Source organism: Echeneis naucrates, chromosome 1, assembly GCF_900963305.1.
Source record: "Echeneis naucrates chromosome 1, fEcheNa1.1, whole genome shotgun sequence".
Classification (NCBI taxonomy): domain Eukaryota; kingdom Metazoa; phylum Chordata; class Actinopteri; order Carangiformes; family Echeneidae; genus Echeneis; species Echeneis naucrates.
In genome coordinates, this window is record NC_042511.1 from 12,729,013 (window position 1) to 12,740,462 (window position 11,450).

At 40.2% G+C, this 11,450-nt stretch overlaps 1 protein-coding gene across 5 annotated transcripts; it reads right to left on the reverse strand.

Moving 5' to 3' along the window:
• Positions 1 to 82: 82 nt before the first annotated feature.
• clta (clathrin, light chain A) lies at positions 83 to 9,179 on the reverse strand. 5 transcript variants are annotated; one of them, XM_029499920.1, is made up of 6 exons: positions 8,870 to 9,179; positions 8,170 to 8,192; positions 7,341 to 7,458; positions 6,990 to 7,101; positions 5,010 to 5,063; positions 83 to 1,281 (listed from the first exon to the last, which is right to left on the reverse strand). In XM_029499920.1, the coding sequence occupies exons 1-6, from the start codon at positions 9,072 to 9,074 to the stop codon at positions 1,110 to 1,112; spliced, it is 684 nt and encodes a 227-aa protein (XP_029355780.1). In that variant the 5' UTR covers positions 9,075 to 9,179; the 3' UTR covers positions 83 to 1,109. The 5 variants fall into 5 exon arrangements, with proteins under 5 accessions (XP_029355780.1, XP_029355789.1, XP_029355798.1 ...); XM_029499929.1 differs by lacking the exon at positions 5,010 to 5,063 and having other exon boundaries at positions 8,170 to 8,225; positions 8,897 to 9,175; XM_029499938.1 differs by lacking the exon at positions 5,010 to 5,063 and having other exon boundaries at positions 8,870 to 9,175.
• Positions 9,180 to 11,450: the final 2,271 nt, after the last annotated feature.

Here is an 11,450-nt window from a genome sequence, read left to right on the forward strand (position 1 = left end):
ACGACAGGGCAACGAATTTCATTTCACACTTTTTACTGATATTGAAATCAAATGGACAATGAACACGCATGGTCAAGCAACAGCTGGCTGATTTTTTTTACTTGTCTTTAAAACCACAACTGTCTAATTTCAGTGACATAAATGTTTTATATACTGTATATATATTGCCTTCTGTATATGTACAAAGGTACACACATCAATTACAGTCATTCTCACACACACACATACATACACGTACACACACACACACACACACACACACACACACACACACACACACACACAGCTGAGGTTGAAACATATTCAAACGGGTCACAATTTATGTAATGACTGGACTTTGTTCACTTCCTGACTGTGGAGGGAGAGAGGCTTTTCAAAAGGAAATGCATAGATTGGAAAATTTAACACAAAATGCCACAAGCAGGCTCTACACAGTTCAAAGGACGTACACTGATTTTGGAGTTGTCTTAGAATTTGGTCCTTTAAAAAAAAAAATTATCCGGAGAAAAGTAAAAAAAAAACAACACTTTTCTTTATAAGGATGGGAAAACATGAGGTTGTATGTTAGAGGGCAAAACGTGAAGAAATCCATTTAACACCAATCAACCCCTGAAGTTCAATGAAAGATTAATTAGATTGACAGGTTAAAAGTTAAGAGTACAGCATGGTGGTAATGACATTGTCTGCCGGCCATGAGAAGCAGGTTGTAGTGTAGCCATCGGCCCAAACAAACATCAACCCTTCCCTTTGAGTGTCCCAACTCACCACCCTTACACAAGTGTTACACACGACCACAGACCATGAGACCTGGAGAAGATTTAATTGGCCTTGAAATCAGGTAAAAACCTTCTAGGAGGCAGAAAATGGTGAGCTGGTGCTTCAAGGTTAATCTCTACAGCCCTGTCAGGGGGAGCTTTATGGGGACAGGACCACTGGCTATAACTTTCCATTGGGGGGAGAAAATACACAGGGCTGTTTATGGCAAACAGATTTAGACAGACAAGGTACAAGTGTCCTTGTCTTTAAAATACATTGGTGGGACATCGGTGGTTGGTTGGGTTGGTTGGTTGGTGATGGAAGATTCGGAATGAGACCAAGCCTTGGGTGGCCTAGCGGACAAGTGGGGACTGCTTCAGGGAGATGAGGACGGAGCGCATGCGGGACACATCTTTGGCCTGCTTGCTGGACTTGGGATTGAAGTCGCAGAGCCGAGCCACCCGCTCCCACTCCGTACCGGGGTTGTTCTCATCCAGATCTGAGATCATGGCCTCTTCAGCTGCCCTACATTTACCAGGGAAAAGGAGAAGGAAAGACACAAAACAGAATAGTCAGTGGGGGGAGAGTTCAGGTAAACATTAAGAAATGTACAGCCATAAGGAAGTCTTCTGCTAATCCCCAACAACACCAAATTCTCGTAGCACCTCCTGAGAGAATTGACTTGGCTCATTTGCCCAAAAAAAAAAAAAAAAAAATCACGAAGATATGCAAATAATTCTCCACATTGCAACTCGAGACAGATACAAGCTGTGTATTATCTTTTCTTGGTGGATATTTGTTGGTTCAGCAGAGTCTACCTCAGGACAGGATAGTTCAATATTGACACAAACAGACATCCATCCATCTTTATGCTCAAAGAAACAAGCTAAACCTGACCCTAACTGTGCTTACACATTACTATACAGTCACCTGGATCCTCTCTGCAACAGGAAAGGACAGAACATACAATGGGATCCCCTAGTCTGACACCACTTTGGCAAGTGGTGTCAGATTTTTGGACCCCACTGTAAAAATCCCAAGAGGAAAAAATGTAGCTCAAAAAATAACTAAAGTCTGATAATTTCTTTTGGTTGGTTAAAAAGACAGTTCTGTAGAGAACTGACGGAGGGCAGTTTGTACAATGTAATGTTCTCTTTCCTCAACAAGACCCAAGTTTAGGGATGAAAAGCTTGTCCTTGATTTAAGAAAAGAACAAAAATGACTAGTGACATTTTTTTTTGTTATGATTGTTTTGTTTTTTCAACCAAGCCCAAAAGAACAGTAAGCACTACATGACCTTAGTCATGCATTCCGCTGCAGCTGGAAAAGCAGACTACCTGACGGTGTGCCAAAGAATGGATTTAGTTTTATTTTGTGTGTGGAACAGATTAAATATAATCCTTCAATAGTCAGGTGTGGTTTTTTTAAATTTCAAAATGAACACAGAAGCCATTTATACTACATGACTCACCACATACCTCAATCAAAACATAAAAATGAAGATAAGACAGAACTTTAAAAATAAATAAATAAAAATGCATCAGTGCAACTACCACAAGACTTTTGAAATGCAAGCTACAGATTTATGGCTGAACAAATGTTAAGACCTCATCCCACCCAGCTTGAAAAACATTGTAATAACTCCACTGCCATCAATTATTTCTACCTGAAGGTTTTCTAGTGCCCACCCCACCTGGAGGCACAAACTCAGCTGCTAACTACGACACAGTACACAAAGCAAAATGGGGGATGAGAAGCGTGTGAACATTCACTGTCACAACCAACTACAAACACACAAGGGACTAAAAAGGACCACAACATCACAGAAGACACATTCTACCAAAGCACTATCTTGGCAGTGGATTTAGGCGTTGGACTAGTAAACTGGGTGCCTTTAGTAGATAGTTAAAGCATAACTGTCTGGAACACACATACAAGTAAATATATATACACAAACACACACACACAAATAACTATCTATCGCCTGTCAAAAATAAGAGTATTTGGAGGTTCTGGTGTTTCATATTTTTACTTAACTGGTCTAGGCGGTAGCAAGGATGGTTAATGTGTGTGCTTTAAGGTGCATAGGAAAAGAAAACAGGGAGAAACAGTTTCACAAGTCAGAATTCAGAAGAGAGAGAGAGAGAGGGGAGGGGATGAAATGAAAGACAACAAAAATGGGCTAAACGCAGATGTTGAAAGCAAGCATGCAAAAGCAACATTTTCTTCACACTTTTTTTCATCACTGTTTTTACAGAAAAAAATATGTGCACTGCCTTTGGTTTGGTGAGAATGATATACACAGTCCACTGCCATATTTCTGTCAGTTCAATACAAAAGGATGTTGCAACCATGTGCATCATTTATAATACTTGAAAATTATTTTCAAATAGGTTGGGTGAAATAGAAACAGTCTAATTTCACAAATATTGTAATCAGTAAAGGGCAAAGATGCCTATCTGTATGCAGTTTTTTCACTCCTTTACCGTGTCTATTATGGTAAATATCATGTCCAGCTCCCACTCAATATAAAGAGTCAACAGTTTGTGCAGAGCTGCACTCTTTTCTGTCTCTCTCGCACTTGTTTTGTTTGTTTGTTTTTTTTTTTTAAACAACTTTTGTGTGGGAAGTGGTATTTATGCCTTTTGGGCACATTAGTTCTTAATAAATGGTTAAAACTGAGGCCAGGCAGTCTGCCATCAGAGCCTCAAAACAAACAGGATAAGTAAGTGGTAGGATTCTATGTAATTTCCATGATGGCATGACGGAGAATGAAAGGTAAATTGTTTAACTTAGGGAAATCCCCAATAGGAACGAATAAAAAGTTGCTAATGGGTTGCATTGAGGTGCATATGTTAAAAAAAGCAGATTAATGAAAGAACATAATAAAATGTCTCTTTTCCCAGACAAAAGCCTTTTACCATGGGCACCTGTGTAGTGATACAGGCACCAAACATGATACCATTTTGTACACCACAATGCAGCCTAATGCACAGACCACGTAATTTGTTAACAAAACCAAAGGCAGCACACTTCAGGTTATTGGATAAATAGCTTAAGGCAAATTAACAAGTCATCCTGTATGACAGCAGAAGCTACAGGGCAGCTAACATCCTACCAAAGCGTGAACAAAGTTCACCTTGAAGCAACTGTGTATTTATGCCATGACCAGTGGTGCGAGCAGTAAACTTTGCTGACCATGTTAATGTTATCACAAGGAGAGGACTGAGACTGTCAGGACATTAAGTGCTAAAACTTAAGACACTTGCAGCAAAATGATTTAGTACTAACTGTAAATGCACTGAATTTAAAAACCTAAATTATTATCAAAGTTTGAAAGCTATGGTTTTGAGGAGGTTAATTTAAGTTTCTGGCTTCAGTGCAGAAGTTGCACAAACTAGCTGTGACTGGGAATGTGGAAAATTATTTAGGTGAGTATTTAGGAAGCTTGACTTGTAGAGAAAAGAAACCATCAGCAAGATGACTGAGCAGGGAAATCAGACCTTAATTTGCAAGCAGCTACAAAAAAAGTTTAGGAGATGCTGATGCAAACACCACATCGGCTTATAAACACACAATTGCTTCAAATAAATTCTATAAGCATTAAAATCTCCTACTACTAATTGATAGATTAATTTTGTAAAAGTTATAAATATAAATAGCATTAAAAGGAAACAAAAACACTTTGTGAGATTTTATACAATTAATGTAAGCAAGTGATAAAAGTTGGAAACTTCTGAAATGTTCTTGCAGAATGTGTTGCTTATGAGATGAAGGGAAATGATATGCAAGTGAAAAAGTATAAGAAATCAACACAGGCACAGTGGTGAGGGAATAAACTTGACTGAAGAGCTTGGCAGTGAGTGTGTTACAGCATGCAGTCAATCTTTTTACTGAAATATTCTGATGGGGCTTCTGCTCACAACATGCAAACATCTGGGGTGAAAATGACTAACATTTGTTTTTTTTTGTTTTTTTTTTTTTTGGGGGGGGGGGGGGGGTTAATAATTAATATAAAAATTTAAACAATTACAAGATAGATGAGAAGAGAATGATTATCAACCCAAGCTGTTAAATGTGAATATTAAAGATGGGATTAAAACACAAGAGTAGGTTACTAATTCCTAACTAACTAATGGCAGGAAGATGTAATGAATGATCAGATGCTGGGGGATGATGATAATGATGATGAATAAAGGAAACTAAAATAAAAGATAAAATGGAAGAGGAGGATGTTAGTTGGAGCAACATACACATAACCAATGAGCTCAGAGAAGGGCTGCTTGTAGAAGTCTTCATCCAGCACCCTGGACAAACATCCGTCCAAACGACAGAGCAGCAAGTAGGAAGGAGAGAAAAGATACAGCAGTAAAGGGGAGAATAAGATGGAAACACAAGCATTATAGGTTACCACATAATATTCTGAGGCATTTCAGAGGTTAGGGGATGGTGCCAGTCGATTGTTAGCGCCCCTGATATTAATTACACAGTAACATGACACCATTAGTGCTTTGGATTTAAGAGAAATTATGAGTGATGAACTTAAAATGTTATCAAATTAAAACTTTCCAGCTTCCGAACTTAGTTAACCAACTGAATTGTGACTGCGCAGTATGCTGGAGCTATTGATAATTACAGTTTTATTTACCTGAGAAAACATCTGCTAATCCTTGATTCATATCAACTGAATAGTGCTGGGTATCATTTTGTTTGACTTATGGCAAGCCAATATGTTAAATATTTATAAATGCAGTTAATTTCCAGGAGATAGGAGAGAAGGGAATCTGTACTTTCCATAAGTGTGAAAGGTACAAATATTCAAGTAATCAAGTGACTGAATGATCAAAAGTAGTTTAAGAGAAAAAACATCCATATTATAAAATGAGAGAGCAGGAACAGTCTTCTTGCTAACAGACACAGAAGGTCACCAGATGAACAGACTTGTGGCTACTGTTAGTTTATTATTAATGGGGCAGCAGGGCTATATTACAGCGCAGGTGAAAAAGAGCATGAGCTTTTCTAATTCAACTACTTGGGGCCATGATATTGGTGGCTGCTGGAGGATAAACAGGTACCAACCATCTGGTTGTTAGTACATGTTAACTACCATGAGAGAAAACAATACATAACTATACTGGGGTGCTGTTATTTTAAACTTGTTAAGACTAATGTGCTGCATTTACACTTCAGCAAAGTAACAAACCACACTTATTTAAGGACTAATGGCATTTTAACCATGAGAGTTGTGCAAAATAGTTTTAAAAACTGAAATTATACTTTATTTAGTCCAATTTTTAACAAAATAACATTTCCCAAGCCAGCATGGAACAACAAAATTAACCCACAGCCTACCGAAAAAGCCTGTTGATTGTCTGCAACAATATGAATATATGATGAAGGAATTTCCCGTGTAAGGATTGAGGGTGGCTCAAACAGCACAATATGAGGTATGTGCATTCTTTTTTCTTTCCAAAATGACTTGTTACTTCCCAATTTTAATTCTATACACATTAGCATCACTTTTAGGCTATTATTAGATATATTGTTTCTTTTCACATGACAAAGATGACAACAGATCTCTCCCACCATATTTGTAAATTAACTAGCTGCCATTTTTTGACCTACATTGGCTTTTTAAAAAAAGTTCATTGACATGGTTGGGATTGGTGGAGAGTCAGTATAGCTTCAATCAATTCCATTCCAACAGGTTAGAAGATGTTTATGTTTTATTGGAAACAAAAATAACTGAGGACACATCAAGCAAATGTAACAATTTAATTCCTCTTTCTGAAACTATCTGGATTTTTAGGATGGATTATGAAGTCAGTCAGAAGTCAGTGCTTCGATGAATAAATTACAGAGAGATTAATCTCAAGTAATTGGATAAGGGCTTTTCCAATCCTAAGAGGTGACAAAAGGCATTTTCAAACTGGCAGATGTTTTTCATTGTGACTAATGGAATGTTTTTAATGAACTTGTAAGATATTGTTTTCTACTATTTTGCCTCTACTTTGCCTTTTTAAGGAGATACATTAAAGCAACCACCATGTTTGTTGGCAAAACTTTTGACTCCAGCCTGCTTCCTTGTCGAAAGCATGTGTTGCGTAACATTAATGAGGATGTAATTGACAGAAGTATGTGCGCAGGGACAAGAACATCCTTTCAATTTTACAATTTTTTTTTTTTTTTTTTTACACAGAAAAGGATCATCATGAACTATAAGATGACTGTACCTGTTATTGGTTTTGGTTTTCTCCAGCTGCTCATTCTGCCTGGCATGCCACTCCTCCAGCTCGACTTTGGCCTTCTCCTTCCACTCTGACTCCTGCTGGCGAGAGTTGGCGTCTGGAGAAGGATATGAACAAGGAGAGGAATGATGGGAAAGCAAGGGGGCAGGTGTGTGAGTTATGGGAGGAAAAATTTGCCATTTATTGTTTGGCTTGGCAGCATGTCTGTTTGCTGATTGTGTTTTATATGGACACAATGCTAGATTTGAATCTCCAACACATGGCACAATATAACCTTTACTTCTTCAGATTTTCAGTGAGAAGAGTTCATCTTGTCCTCTATAATAATCCACTTACCTAGCAACTCCAGCCTCTCTCTTTGCTCCTCCCTCCACTTACGCAGGCTTTCAGGTTCGGCTTGCAGTCGGTCTGCATTAGAAATTGCTGCATAAGCATCTGATGGACCGTTGCTCTCCTGAGAAACAAGGACAATGATGATAATCAGATGGAGGAAACCAATTTCTCAATGACATTTACAATTGTGGTGTAGAGAGAGTCCCTAATCCTAAATTGTACAATAATTCATCTTTCCAACTACTGCAAGGGCATTAGGAATGCGCTATTTTAGTCAGCCTCATGCACATGCAGTATATGCCCATAAAGTTTAGCTATGATGTTTGAGTGGCTTTTTGAAAACCAAATCTAGTACACTAAGTTATATCATCTTAGTTTCTCTCACAGCTACAAAAGGATTCCTGACAGTGCAAAAGGCAACAATTTTGCAATGACAGCACAGGAAAAGGAAGTTGGTGCAAGTTAGCAGCCAGATATTCAAACATCTGAGGTTAGCACAAATATCAAAATGCTTGGGTTCAAGAACTTTTGTTTAAATACTACACACAATTTTCATAAATTTGTTCAATGAGAAATCTTAAGGATTGACCCACAAAGTGTGTGGAAAATACTGGAGCACATGTCAAGATCCCATTGGCAAGTCTACTGTACACTGAACTTGTCAAGTCACTTACAGGAAAGTTCTAGTTTATTATAACTTTACTCTCATGTAGGTTATTGTCAAAGTAATTCAAATGTATAAAATGTCACATGAGGAGGAGACAGAGGTGCGGTGAAGGTTTGCCAATGTATGAATAAAACGTATAGTAAAAAAACTAATGTAAAACATTACCCCATGAAAGTCTCCATTGACAGCTCCATCTAAAGGGAGAGAGACAAGGAATATAACTGTTAGAAATTAAGCAGACAAGTAAAACCACAAAGTAAATAATTAAATGCATTTAGGAAAAAAAAAAAAAAAGCACAACATCATTGCATAGACTAGGCTTTGACTGAATGGGGGTGCCTTACTCTTACTAAGTCATCAAGATCTCCAGACACACAAACCTCGTAATGTCATATGTCAGCATTTCGGGCCAGCTACAATTGCTAAATCATAGCTCGGCTACAGCTTCAAGGAAACGAGTAGTGGACAAAGGTCATAAAGCTCCGTCAGCTTCCTCCGCAGGCCTTAAGGTTTGCTGGCAAACACAACTGGAGCTAAACGTCGCTGTCAGCAATGAATGGCACGGCCGAGCACCGAAGTTATCACACGTCTTCATTCATTAAAAACACGCGAGCGGAAGCTCTATAGCCGAAAGAAGATTAGTTTCGGTGTTGGTGGCTATTTGTCTTTATTAATTCATTAATTAATTTATTTATTTAGGATAACGTTGGATTGCGTCAACGGTAGCTATGTCCACTTTGCTAATCCGTTAGCGAGCTAACAGAAAGACCGTAAAACCTCAAAGACCACTCGCGACCAAATCACCTACTACCGAAAGCTTCAGCCTGAAGTAACAGCTAGCCATTTCGGGGTAATGCAGTTTAGCTGGACATATACTGAAGCAGACACCCACCGTTAGACTCTCCCAGAGACGAGGGGACCTCTCCGCTGTCCAAGATGCTGAAGCCCTCGTCGTTTTCAATCCCGGCGATTTCGCTCTCCTGCTGGGCCAAGAAGGCGGCCGCCGGGTCCTCCTCCGAGCCCACACCGTTCCCAGCGGCCGGAGCGTTCAGCATGTCAAAATCATCCATGTTGAGCGAGTTTGAAGGAGGATAAATATGAAAGAGGGAGCAGGTGTAGCGGCTGGCCGAAACCGATTAGCTCGACTGGAAGAAGGACAACGAGGAAAAAAAATGCAGACGTTGGTGAAGCGGAAGCAGACGAAGAGCCAATCACAAGCCAGAATGGGTGACTGATAGCAAAGAAGGCCAATCACAAAGCGGCTGCTTCAAAAGTGGACCAATCAAGTGCTTGACTCCGCCTGCATACGGGTCCCATGACCCGCTACGTGCTGTCACAATTGGAGGAAAAGTCCGCAGTGAGCGACGAGGCGAGATTCAGCTGCTGCACTTTCAACGACATAATCATCACATCCTTGTTCTAGTTCCATATTAATATATATCTGACTAAGTCATCATATACTTAATTAAGTTAAGAGCATAAGGTATCCTCCCAACTGTTTTAGTGTAGGCTGTGGCACAGCTCCCCACGCTTCCATGCTGTCATAATAGGAGTAGTGTTTCGTGCCAATGTCCACGATTAAGTTGACATAAAATGGTTTTAGTGCGAAAACTAAAAAATTTAATTTTGACATGTGACTTCTGATGAGCACTAGCCAAGTCTCCTGTTTTCTCTCTGCAAACTTGAACACTAGAGCTCAGCCTTCACTATATAGACATGGTGTTTAATTATTAACTAGAATTGTCTCAAAGAGCTCAAGTGACAAGAGGCAAGCACCTCAACTGTCAACTGTCTCAGTAGTACAATAGCATTTTAAACTACAACTACCACAATCACAAAATTTGAAAGTCAACTTACTCTGAGGCAAAAACCAGTGCAGCTAACTCTGAGAACCACAGGAGCAATAATATGCATCTAAGTGCAATTCACACATTATTTCACTTAGAGTTGATTGGTCTTCTGAATGTATTGTATATGTCGGTTAAATGATTTCGCTGCATTGTAATCGATGCCGAGCAGCACAGCAAGCGGTTAAAGATACATTAATAACTGACGGGGATTGCTGATTAAAAAGGCAAACAATAAAACAACCGATTGACACTCGTGTCATCTTTTGCTACATCACGTTTTTATGGTAGTTGTATTTCAGGGGTAGACATTCACGTCATTAAAATAACTGATCACCAAATAAAAAGAAAATTTTGTATCCACCAATTACAATCTTCAAGATGTTTATGGGGTGCAATACAAAGTTTTGAATGAACTCAACTAGTAATAGACCGATTAAAAAAAGAAAACAGTAGCAGGGAACACAAGTAGACGATTCAGATATTACAACGTTAGTGTAGTGCTGGCGCTGGATCCAATGCAATTTCATCCCTGCTGACCGCCAGAGGCGGTGTACCACTGTACATTCCCCTTCGCGCATGCGCAGTTCGATTATGAACACCGACCTGTGACCTCTGGGTGACCCGGAGGAGATCATATCTTCCGGTGTCACCTGAGGCTCGTTTCCTTTCTTTCCTCTCGCGCGCAGGTTGCTTTTGGAAGCACTGAGCCGCATTCGGCCCGCCTCACTACAGCTACCTTATTCCGTCGCTAGTAGTTCCGCGATCGTTGTCGGTCGGAGCTGCGACGGCGGTATCTTTGTTCAATTAGTTGTGTTGGGCTCGTGTGGACACCCTGACGCTCTCTCGTATACTCTTAGTTCTTTGCAGTTTACTCTGTTCTGCTTATTAACTTCCTGTCAGTGACGATGGCGTTCGCGCATCCTTCTCACGGCATATAATTTAGTTGCTGGAGCAGACGTTCTCTGCTCGCTTACCGAGGTGCCCAACATGGATTCTGTTAGCGGTAGCTTATAGCTTCATCCGCGGATGAGTGTGGTTTGTCAACCTCTGTTGGAACAGTCTGCGTGCGCCCTGCCTGTCCCCAGCATACGGTTGCTTTTTGTTAATTGTAGCATCAGCACGCCAATTAAGTTAATCTGTTAATTAAACTTGAGAACCCTGATTGGGTTAGGGCCACAGTCCAATGGCTTCTTTTTGTATCAGCTTGTGCTGCTAATTAATTAGTTTGGGCTTCTGCTAGTATAGGAAGTGCATGCACTCCCTGCCTTCAGCATGTGGTTCCCACACTTGAACTGTCCATCGCGTTTGCGCTCAGGTTGTCCAAGGAGTGACTGCTGATCTTGATTGGGTCCATTGTCTGGTACAGGTGGCGTACGCGCCCCCTTCCCCCCCGGGTCCTGGCTCGGAACATCTTGGACCCTTCCCTCATCAGGGATTTGCACTGGGACGATCCTGATCAACCGGGAGGGACATCAGTGATGTCTTTTTGATCTCTCTCTCTCTCTTTCTCGCCTGTCTTTGCAGTTCCTGACACACCCACCGACAATCACCTTCATTCGCTGCACCTGATTTGCTCCACCCATCTTCCCACCTAAG